Here is a 17,489-nt window from a genome sequence, read left to right on the forward strand (position 1 = left end):
CTGCTAGTCATTAAAATGGACCTTATTTGCAAAAATTGGTAAACAGAGGCACAGTAGATCATATATCTCAACACAGAAAAACAGGTGGGACAGGAATTCTTTTCAAAATTCTTTATATTGGACAAAATAATGTATTTCTCAAAGTCCAAGGTCAACCCACCCCAGAGGGAAACTGCTGATCTGTCTAGAAGCCTACGGAGTAATAACTCACATTTTGTTTTTACTTCTTGAGGACAAAACTAACTTGCCATCCTACTTAAAAGTTGGCCAGTGAGTTGGCATCTTGGAAAGCCAGGTGGATTTTTCAGATCCTGTATCAGCGTCATCAGTGAAACCCACTCAGAGCTCAATCATGAGCCAAGTGTGTGGGACCCACCAACTACATATAAAATATGTGGAAGAAATCTATATCTAGCAACAGAGAAGAGGGTGTCCTGTTGGCATTTCTGATCTCGAGCTAGCGGTCATTACCATTACTATCATGAGTAACATGAACGTGCCACGTCTTTACAAAGTATCATAGAAATAGTGAAAATATATGTGGCTGAATGGAAATGTGAGGAGATTTGGAGAAAGACAGCCTCACGCTCTAACTCTGCGACATACCTACCACGCAAACTAGGGAAGGAAATCTTAGGATCACTGCCTGCCCTGCCCCATTTGGAAAATGTTAAGAACACAAAGAATTACCTCGAGCCTCAAATGTGGCGAGGTCATGTGTCTCCCTGTAAACTTTGCTGCCGAAGGATACCCAAGTATGAAGTGAACTGGTCAGTAATAAGCCCAGACAGACTGTAGTATTTCCCCCAGATGCAATAAACATCCAAATATTTCTGCGAATTCTGGAGGCAGCAGACACAGAACTTCAGAGTCCGTGAGTCTGAATCTAAACCCCTACAGTCACCGGCTGTGTGAGCTCAGGCAAGGTGTCTGACCTCTCAGCTTCTTCATCTATGAAATGGAAATAATGCTTAGCTTGGCTAGTGGGGATTAGGGTAAAATAATGAGGTCCCTGGCACATCAATATCTTAACACATTAATAAGTTAGCACCTAGTAACTAATAGAAAAAAAAAAAAAAAGCAAAAGGATCAAGATGAGTAGACTCCATGCCTACGTAAGTACCAGTAGGTAAAGTCTACCTTATATTACCAGGGGTGGTTTTTCTTGTTTTTCCCCAAACTGGCAGACACTCTGAGGTGCCTGCTGCTGACAGAAAAGGCAAGCTGTGACAGGCCTTTCTCAAAATGTAGAAGTAACAGCAAGAAAATGATTTTCAGGGGCACCTGGGTGGCTCAGTCAGTTGAGTGTCCGACTTCGGCTCAGGTCATGATCTCACAGTTTGTGGGTTCGAGCCCCGCATCGGGCTCTCTGCTGACAGCTTGGACCTTGGAGATTGCTTCCGATTCTGTATCTCCCTCTGTCTCTGCCCCTCCCCTGCTCATGCTCTGTCTTTCTCTCTCTCTCTGAAGTAAATATTTTAAAAAATATATTTAAAAAAAGGAAAGCAGGGAGGTGTTGACTTTAAAAAAAAAAAAAGAAAGAAAGAAAAAGAAAATGATTTTCAGATAACAGCTGTGTGCAGGCAACATTTCCATGGCTGCAAAGAGCAGCCTTTGCAAAGCGGGGCCGCCTGTGCGGGCCACACCCCGACACACACTTGCGGCTTCCTGGACGGCTGCGGAGACTGAAGCAGGTGGTGTCTTGTCTGGCTCTGACTCTGCCGGACGGCCTTGCGCCCGCAGAAGGGTCAGCCAGTTGCTGCGCAGACACCATCCCGTGAAAGGCCAGGAGCAAGCGGGCCCGGGGCCCTTCCCTCTGTACAAACAGGAGGCAGGGGCCTTGACTCGCTGAGTATGTCAGGAAGAGGCACTGAGGTGGCTTTCAGCAGAGCGCATTCCTGCTGCAGGAGGGGACTGTTTACCTACTGAGCAGCGCACGGGGAAGCGGCCGCGTAGACGAAATAAGCTCACGGCTCAGACCACATGCTCAGCCCTGAGGATGCAGCTGGGCCGGCCGCCTCACCTACCGGACCCCTAACCTACATCTCCTTCCTCCAGATGAGACCCCGCACCGGAGCTGCCTTCCGCTGCAACTGTAGCAAAGGCTGATGGAACAAGGAAGCCGTTTGATGGAGGGGGACCAAGAGGAAGGTGTTACTCCTGGTCCAGTGTCACCCTGAGACGATGTGCCTGGATTCTCAGACCACAAAACAAGGCCAGGAGTGGTCCCTGACACCTCTCTCCACGGAAGTTATTAACCTTCACAGATGTATCCCAAATTCTCCCAGTGATGAAATCTGAGTAACAAAATTGGAGGATTAGGAGAAAAATATCCTTGTGTTGCCTACCCCTTGAATGACATTCTATGGTCCCTCCAAGCCTTAATTATCTTAAATGTTATCTAGAGTCATAAAATGTCAGTCTCAAGAGAAGCCTTACAGGTCATCTTTTTCAGCTGATGTATTTGACTGAGGAAGAACTTGAGATCCAGAAAAATGAAATGACTCGCCCAAGGTCACACAAACAGGTACAAAGCCATGGCTGGAACCCAGAGCTGTTGACTCTTCAACCAATAATACCCCCCACTCCGCCACCCCCCAGAGTACACTCCTATTCACTCTACACACAATATGTATTCCTACTGTGCTGCTGAGTCTCCCCTTACCACTCATGTTTCCTCATTATACTCCATCCATGGAATCAGTATTCCAAGGATATATGACAACCTTTGCCTAATGTACAGAATTCACTGAAACTATGAAGATCATTACGTGGAAACTCTTCCACCAAAAAGTTCCTCTGTTGGGTTTTCTGAAGGCTATTTTAAAATCTGACTCCACAGGGCACCTGGGTGGCTCAGTCGGCTGAGCGTCCGACTTCGGCTCAGGTCATGATCTTGCAGTTCATGGGTTCGACCCCCGCCTCGGGCTCTGTGCTGACAGCTAGCTCAGAGCCTAGAGATTTTTTCAGATTCTGTGTCTCCCTCTCTCTCTGATCCTCCTCCACTCATGTTCTGTCTCTGTCTCAAAAATAAATAAACTATAAAAAAAATTTTTTTTTAATCCGACTCCACAACACACTCTTACTAGAAACCTGAATGCTGAAGTAATGAATTGCCCTAGCACAAAACTGTCATCACCCAGAGGGGAGCCGTTACAGTACCTGGCACAGCGTAAGAGTTCCTAAATGCTTCAAAAACCATGGATCTACAAACACTCCTTGGGTTTAGGAATGCCCTTGCCTGACCTAGATTCCTTATTTTCCATTCATACCTTGAAAATATGTACCTGATTGATTCTGTCACCTTCTCTGAGGTTTAACGCCTATTCTGATAAACTGATACAGAGGTTTTAACAAACAACAGCATGAGTAGGAGGTAAAGTAATGCTACCAAAAAAAAAAAAAAAAAAAAAAATCACCTCTCTCAGAAGCTTATTCAATGTAACACTTCTCTTCTCTGTCCTTAAAATCTCCCTACCTTCAAAGGCAAAATTCATCCTGAGATTCAAAATGTTCTTACATGAGTCCTGGCCTCACATTTCCTTCTCTCTTCCCTTTCTACAATCAAGGTATTTTTCTTCATATTTATGTAAGCCTTTCTTTTAACTCTAAACTTTTGGCATTCATCCCACACTGTTCTCTCTATCTAAAATAATCCTTTCCCTGTTCTTCCGCCCCCTTCCAATGCTTCTGAAATAGCCATGTTCTCGCTAAAGCTGACCCATGAAATTATTCTAGCCAAGAAGTGTTGGAAGAAAGAGCCGAACAGGCCCAGAAAATATAAATAATCATTGATCCACACATAGTTCCATAAATTCACACAATGGTTCTCCTGCACTTTTAGCCATGGAAGCATCTGGAACACAGGGAAGATTTCATCTGATTTACCCTGACCAGCCGTGCATCTATGAGGGATTTAAAGGGTTTGAAAGGGTACCACAGGCAAAGAATAGAAACAACAAAGCCCAGGTCACCCACCTGACCACCTGACATGGGTCCCTATGAGGATTTATCCAAAAGCCTATGAAATAATCACGTACACTCTTGCATCCCTTTTTAAAATTATTTCTTTTTGCTCCTTTATGAGTTCGTTCATACTCTTTCCCTGCCCTCTTTTTTTGTCTCTTCCTTTTTAGTCAAAAGGGATGTTGCAATTGAATCCACCATTCCTTTCCTCCTCTCCTAAAGCACCGAGGGCTTGCTTTTTACTTTTTGTTTTTACCCACTTTAATGGTACCCAAAAACCTCTTTTTTTTCTTGTCCTTTTTGATCCCATCAATAAAACTTCTCATCTTGGACGAGCATTAAAACAAAACAAAGCAAAAATGTTAATTGTCTTCACTTGTGTAATGATGACATTTTTCCCCTACTCAAAAGTTCATTTCTCTCTCTCTCTCTCTCTCTCTCTCTCTCACACACACACACACACACACACACACACACACACTACATGCAGAAAGTTTACAGTTCCTCTGCAGAACCTTGCAAAGCAAAACTCAACAGCTTACCATTGCTACCCAAAGCTACCAAGAGGTTTCAAATGCCTGAAGTGGACTTGTTTGAGGTTGATTTGTAGTTGTTTCTCAGGCTCTGAGAAATATTATATTATGCGTCAAAAACACATTTAAAAATATAACTCGGTTGGGGGAAACCACACTGAACTTGAATTGCTTCAAACTCTTAATCTGGTCTTCGTAGCATACTTTGGATGGTCTAATCCCCAAGATCAGTGATTGAGAGTAGATATTACAAAGGATATTATCATCTAAATTCAGTGTCTAAGTAGGGTGACCCTCGTTTGCTGGGAGAGTCCCAGTTTATGTCCATCATTCTAGTTTCATTATTCACAGTGCCCATTACACTCTCAAAAGTGTCCCAGTTTAGATGGTAAATTAAATGAACTCGCTACCTATACAACATCAAGATCTGCAACCCAATACAATGCTGGCCAATACTACTTTGGGTCTTCAAGCACCATCTGCACCGATATTTTACAATTCTCAGGGACAAAATTAAATGCTACAGGAAAGGAAAACTGAAAAGAGGTGATAGGATGGTATAAAGTGTCCAGGGACAGGCTTGGACCCAAGCAGCAGAAATTGGAAAGCTCCTGGGAAATATGACGAAATTGGCCAAATAATCAATAAATATTTATGGCTTGAAGAGCAATATTTTGAGTGTGTCTATAAGCATGGCTCCCCGCCAGTGAAACTGGATCTATTGCAACCTACACCACAGACCAATTTCTTTTTGTATCTGTACAGAGACTCCAAAGTACACAATTAAAAGAAAAAAGTAACACAGATAGGCACAGGGCTTCGGAAAAGTAGCCAAGTAGAAATAGCCTGTTAATGTAATTTTAAAAACATCTACCGACGTTTTGAAAGATGTCTTTAACCCAACTGAAAAAAAGCAAAGCCATAAGCACATGACAAATAGAAATGATACACTTGGGAACCGTCCTGATGTTCCCAGTGCTGAGTTAAGAAGAGCTTAGCCGCTGGAAGCTAAGAGTGGGCCTAAAAGGCTGTGAACATGAGAGCAAATCTCATCAGAGATTCTGTCTGAGCAGAGAAGTGCGGCCAACATTTCATTCTGGAGCAGCCAGATAAAAATACGGAGACTGTGTTGTCAATGTACAAATTCATCTCTACGATGACTGTGTGGGCCCAAAGATGTCAATTACTTGGAGAAAATGCTCCCTATAAGGCAGTGGTAGAGGGAACAATACTACTCCATGGACAAGTGGTCAGGATGTCTGTCTGTTTCTCTATTAACCCTGGGTTGCAGAGGGCTGGATGATCTGCAGGTAGAATCCCAAAGCTCATCTTCCCTCTCTGTGCCAAATTAACTACAAACAGTCCCCTGACCCATGAAACGGACTTGACAATACTCCATTTTACTTGGAAAAAAAATAAAACATCTGGTGTGTAGACAGAAAATGTAGGCGCCTATGGCTTCTTTTGGAAGCAGGAAAAGTAAACTACAACCGTATTAAGAAAACGCGCTAGTTGCTGATCTATGTCTCTCATCAACCAGATTGTGAGTGAGATTCTCTGCAGAGCTGTGTCCGTGATACAAGAGGCAAAACAGGCAGCATTAGGAGGCTCTAGGAAGGATGTGAACTTGGAAGTGACCATCATCACCTGGCCACCTGTAAGAGAGCGGAATACATCTGGACGACATCAGACAAACAAGAGCCCGGGTTCTCTGCGTGGTGATCCGAGGCAAGTACTGCTTGAACCTTCAAGCATCTTCCTACAGCAACACATCCGGACTGGCAGGCCTGGAGACTGCCGGTGGAATCGGCCCTTTCCCTAAGGTCAGAGGAGTCATACAAGGAGGGAGCCCTGTACTCCCTCAGCCCCCAGAGCACCCACCATCACTGCTTTCTCATACACCCCTTTTCATTTCCAGAATGTCTGTGAATAGTATGGTGCTTCTATTTTAGATATAACATGCCTAAAACAGCTCATCAGTTTGTAAGTTTCTAACACGTGTGGCCTTGGGCAAAGTATGCATCTCTTTGAGTATCACTTTCCTCACCTGAAAAATAGACCAAAAAATAGCTCTCCCCACCTGAGTTAGTGTGAAGGGTCAAAGTGTCATTTTGTGGGAAAGTGCCAGGCTCCATGCATGCTTCAGAGAAATCCTTGTACCTTGTGATGGCAAGAGTCTACCTCCAATGCAAGTTCATGGAATGCCTTGATAGCCACGGGTTATTCATTCCACAAACCAGAGAGATGTCTGTAATTATGCTGTTGTTACGGCCATTGTAGAGTTATCTGTGGTCTCTGAAATAGAGAGCCCTGCTTTCCTGAAAGATCCTGACCTATGCTAAGCAGCTCTCTGCCTTGCAGAGATTTTACCAGAGCCCAGAGTAAGCTGGGCTCTGGGAAGCTGACCACGGGCTGGTTTGTCTCTCGGGGGTGGGGGTTGAGGGGTGGGGGGTGATCCTCCTACAGGGTGGTCTGGTCTCTTTAAGAAAGAAAAAGTTACATAGACAAAAAAAAAAAACCCAAAAAAAAAAAAAACACAGCAATACAAACCAACCAAAAATGCCAGGAATGCAAGCTTTGCCAACCAAATAAATAAATAAAATGTGAGATACTTTATAATAACTGGACATGATGCATTTCTCAACTCTGCATAATTGAAATACTACTTTTCCATCAGCCCTTCACCCTGACTCCTAGTTTTGGTGGCCCTCTTTTTTTTTTTTTTTTTAATATTTTTATTTATTTCTAGGAGAGAGAGAGAGAGACAGCGTGAGCAGGGGAGGGTCAGAGAGAGAGGGAGTCACAGACTGAAACGGGCTCCAGGCTCTGAGCTGGCAGTCAGCACAGAGCCCGACGCGGGGCTCGAACCCACGAACCGCGAGATCATGACCTAAGCGAAAGTCGGACGCTTAACAGACTAAGCCACCCAGGCGCCCCTTGGTGGCCCTCTTGCTTGCTTAGAGATAGTACTGATAACCCCCATCACCCAAAGTAACTGACTAACCCCTGTGCCTTTAGCTGTGAGTTGGGACCCTGAGGTACTCAGACACTCTGAAAGTTACCTGGCTCACTCTGTTTGCTCTGTGGGCCACAGAATGGAACCTCGTTGGTATGGGATCTCAGCTAAGGAGATGAAAAAGTTCTCTCCAACTTTACTTTCTCTCTCAAAAAGGAGATGAGGGGAAGTATATGATACAGCAACAGCCCCTGTTAAACATTTCAAGGGGCCCCTGAAAATTTTACACTGGTTTTCTGTTGATTTGTTTTCTAGTTAACTGCTTACAATCTACTTGGGGTCAGTACTGCTTTAAGATTTTGTACACATCAAGAGACATAATTCTCCTAACAACCCTATGAGATAGAACAATTATTACAATCATTTTGCAGATACAGGAGCTGGAGCACAGAGAGATGAAGTAACGTGTCCAAAGTCACACAGCTAGGAAGTGGCAGGGCTGGGATTCAAACCCAGACAGGCTGGCTCCAGACCCCGGGCTCTGAACCACTGGGCTGGTTAGTCACTAATGGAGTGTGGTCCGTGGGAGTCTGGAAGCACAGAAAACGAGTGAGCCTGGGCAGCTCTGCCCTCATTTGTCTACGCTGATGAAGACATAAAGACTGACCAGAGGAATGACAAGAAGGAACAAATCTTCTTCCTGTCTCTAAGGACTACATGGGTCCCCACTGGGGGGAGTGGGGGAAGGGGTTCTTTCATTCTTGTAAAATAGCAAACATGGAGAATTAGCACTCTTGCTCTTCTCTGAGCATTATGCTCACCTCACCAGGAAGGTGGAGTGGAGAAAGAGGGGGAACATTAAGCAGCTTGGGAATGTATTTGCTTTGGCACCCAGCCTCCACCCTTCTCGGTAAGCTCCACACCAAGAGGGAACTCCATGGACTCTCCATGGCTTTGTTTTCTTTTAGCCCATTTAAGATCTGAGAGCCTGGCAATCATATATTGCAATTAGAATGGTACACCCACTTTACACTTACAAGGAATACACAAGTCCAAAGTTATTTCAAAGTGTATGTTAATTTGGCACTTAAAGCTGTTGAAAATCGGTGGAGATCAATCTAGAAGAAAAATGTATAAAGGTTCAGGATCAGGTCCTAGCCACAGGGACAGGCAAATAACCCAGGACTCGTATTTCAGCACCTACTTCCCTACTGCCTCTCTTTGGCTCCTGTATTTAGGGAGGGAAAGTCTTGGTTTAATTATTTAAGGCAGATAAGATCCCAAATTAGTTATCTCCACACATAAGAAACTAAACAACCCAAAGAATCATTCTGAAAAATATTTAAGTCACAGCTGTGGACACAAAGCCATGCTGTGAAAAGTTAAACTTTAAACACATGTCCTATATGGTCTGATGGGCAAAGCAAATCCCCACTTAGCCAGTGTCTTCTCCATCCACCGCCCCCCTCCCCAAAGGCAGGCAGCCCTGGCCAATGTTTCTTCTATCCTTGCACCTGCAAGCTAAGCTTCAACTGACATTTCTTTGCTGAGCTTTTCAAATGTAATCTGCAGTATTACTCAGGGCAGCATACGCTGAGAAGTTAGAAAAGGGATTAATTTTACTTTAGCCACTGGCTTACTAGATTTTCTTAAGTAAGTGACTTACCGTCTCTATGCCTCTATTTTCCTCTCTGAGATATGGGTACAATAGTCACATCTATGCTACCAAAAGTCCGGGGCGGGGGGGGGGACGGGACACAAACTTCTATACATATTTTCAAGCTTCTCTATTTTCCCCAAGATAGTGCCAGAAATCAAATCTCACTACAACAAATGGCAGAAGATTGCCCCATTCCTCTGACCTATTGACATTTTGTTGTGTTGAAGGATGCTTACAACACCTGATCAGTGACTTGTCAATCTTTTCTGGAAAAGAGAAGCACTGTAAAGATTCCTATTATAATAGATGCTGACTATAGCATTAGGGCTTCCTGTCCCCATTCTACAGACGGTAAAGTTAAGCAAAGTTACTTGTCCAGGGGCTTATTTTTTATCAATAACCAAAATAACAGCACCATATGCTCAAATCTCTAGAATATAATATTAAATTACCCCTCCCCCATTACTTCAGCTGTTTACTGTGATCTAAAACATGTGTTGCCAGGGGCTCTTCTTCATGCCTAGCTCACACAATCCACTGTAGGTATGTAGACTGACCTATCTTACACGATATTTCCCAGACAGCCAAATCTGTCTTACCCATAAACATGCATATAAACAAGACATTCTTAGGGAAAGAACCTATTCATTGAGTTTATGTCTTTGCTGGGAATGATCATTTCCTTCATACATGGTTTGGTTCAACTGTGACTAACAGAATTTATTCTGGCTTCCTTGAACCCCAAACACAACCATCGCTACAGCATCATTTCTGAACGGTAGCTCTAAGTGCCCCAAATGTCTCCACGGGTCTAGCTGAACTCAGCGTTGCCCCGACCGTCAACATCCCTGGGACAACAGTGTTGGCGTGCACTTCCCAGTGCAACCCCCAGTACTGGGTCTAACAGGAGAGGACACGGCCGTGTCTTTATTAACATTTCGGAATGTTCTCCAAATGACAAACCATCAGCTTGGCTTGGGTTCGAACTTTGAGCAGATTAAGAAAGGGTTAAAATAAGCAACTCATCATGGCAGAGGCAAAGAAGCCTGAACCACAGGCGGGAGCAGCTAAACTTATTGATAATCCGACCCCACAGAGAAGCAGGTTACTGCAATTAATTACTTTCCAGAAAGCATCGCCTTCTCACTGTATCTTATTATATACCTTTACCTCTAAAATCACTAATCTCTAAAAGATAGCTGGCAGTTCCCTATCCTAAAAGAAAACATCTATTCTCAGGCTGCATTATTCCAGGAATTCTGGGCTCCATGAAACGGCTGAGGATCAAAAATTGTATCTACGACAAAATAACATTTCTTTCCTCTCCCCTCCTTCTTCAAATCCTCCAAATCAAGGAATTAGACACCACCGGCAACCAAAGACACAACGTCGTGTTTGGTGTCAGGACGTTTACCCTCTTTTCACAGATTTTTGCTGGCAGAGGACAAATTTATGGCAGATTAGAACGATGGATAAAGTAAGTAACCTGCAGGAATAGAAGTGGGATGTTTCCAGAAGTTAAGATGATCATTTCAGTTCTACCATGTCCTCGCCCTCAACCCAGAAAAGAGGAGCTAGGGACATGTGACAGAGGGGCGCAGGACGGCAAGATGTTTGAAAATGTGCTTGCAGGCCAGCCAGTGAGACACTGTGTCGTCTCTTACTGCCCAGGGCCCTCCATCCAACACCAGTTTTGAGGGGTGCGGGGCCAGGGGATGATGTCTTCTGTGGCAGGGTCCACCCCGCCCCCACCCCCCCAGCGCTACAGAATAAGGCCAGAGCGTTCTCACTCATTTGGAAAGATAAAAAAGCAGGAATGGGGGTGCTGGCCATTCTATAAGCTTTTTCCCATTACTCACAAAAACACAGCTGTGAAAATAAATACCACCCCCCAAACAAGGGTCCCAGGCCACCAACAGCCTTCTTCTCTACCTTGCTTTCAGCTGCCCCCAGCATCGCCTCGCTCATGCAGAAACGCACTGCCTGGAAAGGAACAGCGAAGGGGGAAGAAGCGGAGGGGACCCCCGCCTCTGGCCGAAAGCTGGCGTGGGGGCCTCGACAGTCACCACTCACCCGGGGAGGGGAAAAGCTCCAGATCGACTTTTTCCGTCTTGATGATGGTGAGAGTCGGTTTGAGATCGACGGCCGCCTTCATGGTGCCAAGAGTGGGGGGCAGACAGGATTATAGCAAGTTTGCTGTTATTCTTGTTGTTTGTCTTTTTAATGAGGATTAGTAACAGGGGAAAGGGGACGGGGCGGGGGGGAATCTGACTTTCTTTCCTAAGATCTCTGGAAAGAAGAGAGTCTGGGCGCTGACTTTTCCTCCGCGCCCAGAAGGTGCGCGCCCGGCACTCTCCGGGGAAGTTGGCACTTTGCGGAGAAGTGCGCGCGCCCCGGGTCCCAGCTCGCCTGCGCCTCGCCCCGCTCCTCCTCGTCCTCGCCCCGCTCCTCCTCTCCGCCGGCAGGCAGCTTCAGCTCGCTCTTGCACTCCGGAGCCGCGCTCTCCCTCCCTCTCTCCCTCCTCTTTAGGGCGTTTCTCGCGGCGCCGAGCCTCGGCCGCCGGGTCTGCGCGTCGCCCCCCCCTTCCCCCAGGCTCTCCGCCGGGGGGGGGGGGGGAGCGAGGGGCGGGGACGGCGGGGGAGGGGGCGGTCCGGGGGCGGGGCCAGAGACCAGCGACCAATTGGCGGCGGCGGCCCAAAACGAAAGGAAGGCGGGGCGGGGCTCCGCGGCCGCCCGCGCCCAAGCCCGCTGCCTGCTGCCTGCCGGGGCCCCGCCGCCCTGCAGCAGGAGCCGAGCGCGGAGCCGGCGGGGCGCGGAGCCGGCTGCCGCGCTGGGAAGGGCCCAGGGCCGGCGAGCAGGCTGGGTGCAGAGGCTGCCATAGCCGTTTGGGGAAAGTCCGTCTGATTCGCCACGCATTCTTGAGGACTTGGTCACCGGCCCCTGCCCCCCCTCCCAGTAGCAGCATAGTTTTCGGAGTGCGTGTGCATCATTCATTCACAAAGACTGACACACAGGACGTGAGGCATGCGGAGGAAGGGGCGTGCGTGCAAGCGGGCGCAGGGGGTTCTCAAGCCAGTGTCCTCGAAGGGCTTTATGAGTCCTGGACTCTAGCCGGTTAGTGAGTCAGGAATCGGTTCGATATTTCTGGAGGAGCCTTCGACATTTCAGAGCCCACCCGTATCATGGTTAAGAAATGAACTCAGAAAAGACGGCGGCCGCGTTCGAGAGCAGAAATCATGTTTCGCTGTCCTTGAGAAGGATCAAGTCCAGAGCAGCCTCCTGGAGACCCCCAAACCAAGGCCCAAATACTTCCGTGTTATTGGGAGAGCAGAGAACAGGGCCCCCAAACGAATCCAATCCAGTTTACCTATAGCAGTGGTTGGGTGGAAGGGGAGGCTATTATTCTGTTCCTCTAATTACGGAGCCATTGGCTTTTCCTTTCCCAGACTCTCCTCCATTAGATAAAACTGAAAACCCTACTACTACCACCAGCACCAAAAAAGAAATTCAGAGGCTCTGTGGTTTTGAATTTCTGGAGTACATCATTCACAGCTGTGACACAATCAGCAATGCACACAGCCCCTGTTACACTTGGGAATTTCAGACACTTCGGACACCACAACAGGATCCCAAATAGTTAATGATTTTGCACCAATACATTGGTTACGTAAGTAGAGGTAGTTGGTTCTAATTAACAAAGCAACCAGTAAATACAGAGGTATGTATATAGACACACATAAGTGTAGCTAGAGCCAGACATTAAGATCTACCTTTGATTAACTAGAAGATTAACCATAAATCTTCTGAATAATCTCAGAAAAAAGTTATTTTTACTACTGTTTCCTGATTTCTAAGCATATGCTGACCTACCACCACCTGCCTGTAACTATAGCCTGACTCGGATCAACTTGAACACACCTGCTTACCTTTACCTAATCCCAGTTTGGTCTCCTTGAAGCATTGGTAACTTGCAAGTTTCCCACAGCAAATGAGAGAAGGAGCCAGGAACAGAAAATAAATCTCTAGCTCTTGGTTCAAACTTCAGATTATGCCCCTCCTTCAGTGACAAGAGGAAAATATTTGTATGTGATAATCCTAATTTTTGAAGGATTGTTGTAATCCAGCTGTGTTTCCAAAAGGTGTGAGAAAACAATGCTGGCCTCCAGAAGACAAGAACAGACACTTCTGATCCTGGGAAAAAGCTGGGGGAAACCGCTGATGAACGAACTGTACATTTACACGTCCGAATGAGCCGCAAAGGAGAGGATCTTGAACCAATCCTGCCTTGCCCGTTCTGAATACATCAGCAAAACAACTGCGCAAATCAAGAGTTGCTTTGGGGAATCTTGTTTTATTGATGTTGTGTTAAGAAAAGGCTGGTATTTTTAAAATCCAAGTGTGAGTTCTTTTCTGTTTGCAAAGGAAGCTTCCTCTGAGCCAGTCTTTTCTCTCTTCCCCAGAATCCTCCTCAGCTTTCTTCCTGCTGCCAACACCCCTCACCATTAGACACTACAAGAAGCCACCACGATCAAACCATAAACATTTTCCACTCTGGCAATGGGGAAGTTTATTCCTTCGGTCCTTCAACAATGACATCTCTCCTTGTCAGTCATTCTTTTGTAACCCAGTCCTGCAGCGCAGAAGCTCAAAATATTTGAAGGTCAAATCAAGAAAGGGGGTTAGGTAAGACAGGAAGGTGGGTAAGATAGCCAGAGACCACCACAGACCTTAGGAAATTGACTTCTACTTGACACTGATTGTGAATAGTGAGGTTATCAGAAATTATGCAACTTCGGATCTAACTGAAACTGCACTTGTGACAAGGGTTGCTAATATAAACAAGTTAAGACATTTTTTACATATTTGGGATGTTAATAATCCAATCAGGCTTGCGAGTATCAAACCAATTTTGATAAATGAAATTTTTATTCTCTTTATGACTCAAGTAGATTCTTGTAAATGTTCTATGGACTCCCTATGGCAATTCTATCTTACTGTAGCCAAAAAACCAACGAACTCCTGGCCCGCTGCCGGACACATGCCAGACACTCAATAAATACGTATGCGATAATGAACTATCAACTTCCTGGCCACTGTGGGCCCCTACTTTGCCACCAACTCTTTCTAATTTAAAGGGTAAGTGAGTAAGCTCTGCTATGGCTTGTGAAGATAAAATAAAAACTGTCAGTGACTCTGCCCCTAGGTCTGCTCCTTGTCCCCCGGGGGCAGAGCAGAACTCTTGTTCGCCAGCAATCATGTCCACTCAGGTTCAGTTATGCCTCAGTTTCCCCACCAGCAAAACGAGATCCGCTGGGCCTTGCCTTCCAGCTACTTGGCAAGTTGTTTCAAGACTCTGATTTTAAGATACTCAAGAAAAATCAACGAAGGGAATTCTTTGCTTCTGTCTGTTCCTCCTGCCCTTGGGAGAAAACAGAACTGTATCTTTAAACATCCCTGAGACCTAGGGAATTACATCCGGCAAGGGCTGAAACTCCTTAAACTAGGATCAAGTCAATAAGGGTCAAAACAAAGCTACAGGGGTTGGGGCATAGAGGAATGCAATTAGATGTTCATGATATCAAGGAACTAGTCACATTTTTACATAGAATTCTCTCACACACGTAGAAGATGTCAGAAACATAACCTTCCTCTTCTTTACTCCCCCCTCAATGCCACGCCAGCCTTAGTAAAAAAGAAATATAAAAACGACACCCCATTTCAAACTATCGTGGAAGATGGACTCCCCCTCTCCACAAGTGTGCTGGAATAAGTTATTTGTCTATTTCTTGAATCATAAGCTTCAACAAACAAAAGAACCTCTGAGTTTGGAGCTAAAATATGCTGTATTGGAGGTAGGTGCAAAAACATTCAGACCACTAACGGCTGATCCAGAACAAGTTTATGACTCACAGATGTTGATTTACTGGTTTAAATGTAAGATTTAAAAAAAAAAAAAAAAAAAAAAAAAAAGGTCCTCAACAACCTGTCTGAGTTGCGTTTGTGGTTGTTTTTCTCTGAGAAAAGGCAACAGTCCCCATCACACACAGGGACCTAGAAACAGGCGTCTAAAGCTTAACTCTAAAGCAAGTGGTTTCTATGTGATAAGTTGAGTCATTAAAAAAGCTCACTGGGGCAGAAAAATGCCTGGGGCTTCGATATCTACCGTTATCAAGCAGCAATAAAATGGCAAATTGGAGATCGAAAGGAAAATGAAAATAACTCTCCTAATTAAGCTCTGATGCCAAAAGGCCTGAGGGTCAGTTCAAGAACCCAAGTGGCGGGCTCAGGACTGCGCTGCTGCAGGCTGGCTCTGTGACCTCACCGAAGCCACTTAACCTTTCTGTGTCACAACCTCATCTCTGTTTCATGGAATAAAATCACCCCTGGCTCTCTCTACCATGTAATACAGGCTCATTAGCTATTGTTTAGAAGGTACAATAAACAATGGGCGATAAGAAGAGCAGTAATGGGGGGAAGGCTGTTGGGGGAGTTGGGCAGGAGGTGGGGGTGGGGTGCAGGGAGAGGCAGGACTTGGGGGCTGGTAGGCCCCCCGGGGAAGCTTCCACAATAAAACAAAGACCAGAGGAAGCAGTGTAGGCTCTGGAGTAGGACTCAGGTTCAACCTCCAGCTCTACTCACGAACCAGCTGAATTACTACTCACAAGTCACGTACTCCAAAACCTCAGCTCCTCCACATTTAAGGTACAGGCAATAATAAATAACACCCACCCTTTAGGGTTGTTTGGAGGATTAAGTGAGATGATGTATGCAAAGCACTTAGCAGTGTCTCGGTCAGAAAATGTGCTCCGTGAAAGTTATATATTGTTACTGCTCTTCATTTCCAGTATGAGGTAGAATATTCAAGAAATCATGTTAAATCTCTATGATCATCCATCCCCTTTGCAGAGTAATTTGGATCCTCTATTTAAGTGAATTGTCTTCAGGGAGAGATAGAGAGAATGATCATGTGGTATAATTGAAAAATCTCTCCAGACCCCTTCTTCAGTTCCTGATTTGGGAACCTGCCCAGCTTTGGTCTCAGTTGAGACATTCCAGCACCACCTGATTAGAAGAAAAAACTGCAGATTTATATTTGTTTTAAGAGTCATGGGAAGGGGTGCCTGGGTGGCTCAGCCGGTTAAGCGTCCGACTTCAGCTCAGGGCATGATCGCGTGATTTGTGGGTTCGAACCCCGCATCAGGCTCTGTGCTGATAGCTAGCTCAGAGCCTGGAGCCTGCTTTGGATTCTGTGTCTCCCTCTCTCTCTGACCCTCCCCTGCTCACTCACTCTCCTTCTCTCAGAAATAAATAAAAAAACATTTAAAAAAATTAAAAAAGAGTCATGGGAAAACCGTAGTTCAAGGTCAGAAGGAAGACTGTGTTTGTGGTGCCTCTGTGAGGACAAAATCTTAGGTCTTGGCTTCGTCACATGTTGGAGCTAGATGGGAGGTTCTCAGAGACGGTCAAGTCCAGCTCTCCTGCTCACCAGGGGTAAGAAATGAGCTTGAGAGAGTAGGTCACTCTGCCCAAGGCCACAGAGCCTGAAAAAGACAAAGTCAGTATTGCAACAGGGTCCCCTGATTGCACTTCTCTCCGCGGCCCCTCCTTGCGTTTACAGATACCACATTTGCAGAAGCCACTGCCATTCAGCGTGGTCTGTTACCGGACACTCTGGAGACACAAAGCAGGAGACCATGTACACAGGAACAGACAGATGATCAGACTCAGTTGCTAGAAATCTGACAGTGGTCTCTGCACCCGATGTGTCGTCTTTGGGCAAGCACAGTGCAGGATAACCGCACTAGCACTCCCTGTGGGAGACAGCTTGGCATGGGCTGTAGGGAGAAAAAGGGTCTGGGTTGGCTCTATTGCTGTCTGCAGTTTCTTTAGGCTGTAATTAAGAGCCATTCAGCTGCATCTGCAGCCCCAACAATGTGGGATGGATTGGCCCCATCCACAGACCAAGCGGCATTATAAAATCCACCAGTTTAGACATCACGTATTCCTCTAGCAGCAAATCAGGCTCTGCTCCTGCAGAAAGAGATGATGCCCATCAAGGTTGCAGGGTTCCGAGGCTTCCTCCACACCCAGACTGAGCCTATTTCCTGGGATTGTTGCTCCCTCCTGGGCCTGGATAATGCAGAATGCAGGCTACCCTAGGAGCCTTTCGGGGATCAAGTAATTTGGATTCCAGCTGAAATTGTCCTAAATTGGCCTCTTGAGGAAATAGAGGGACGATAGCATTCACACAGGTGGCAGGAGAACCAGTGTCCTTTAATAACATGCAGAAGCAGAGAACCAGGCTCTGCACCCCAGGAGAACAGGATCCCAGCCCCCTCTGGAGACTGCAGGTGGGTTCATCTGGGGGAAGGCG

The 17,489-nt window shown here is 45.9% G+C and overlaps 1 protein-coding gene across 2 annotated transcripts in view; it reads right to left on the reverse strand.

Annotated features, from left to right (window-relative positions):
- ETS1 (ETS proto-oncogene 1, transcription factor) overlaps window positions 1–11,655 on the reverse strand; it is a 64,910-nt gene extending 53,255 nt beyond the window's left edge. The window contains exon 1 of one of the 2 annotated variants that reach the window (XM_039240262.1): window positions 11,189–11,655. In XM_039240262.1, the coding sequence (XP_039096193.1) occupies window positions 11,189–11,270 (82 nt within the window). In that variant the 5' untranslated portion in view covers window positions 11,271–11,655. The remainder of the gene's footprint in view (window positions 1–11,188) is intronic. The other variant, XM_039240260.1, reaches the window with a different exon arrangement.
- Window positions 11,656–17,489: the final 5,834 nt, after the last annotated feature.

This window comes from Hyaena hyaena, unplaced genomic scaffold, assembly GCF_003009895.1.
Source record: "Hyaena hyaena isolate Hyena2069 unplaced genomic scaffold, ASM300989v1 scaffold_171, whole genome shotgun sequence".
Classification (NCBI taxonomy): domain Eukaryota; kingdom Metazoa; phylum Chordata; class Mammalia; order Carnivora; family Hyaenidae; genus Hyaena; species Hyaena hyaena.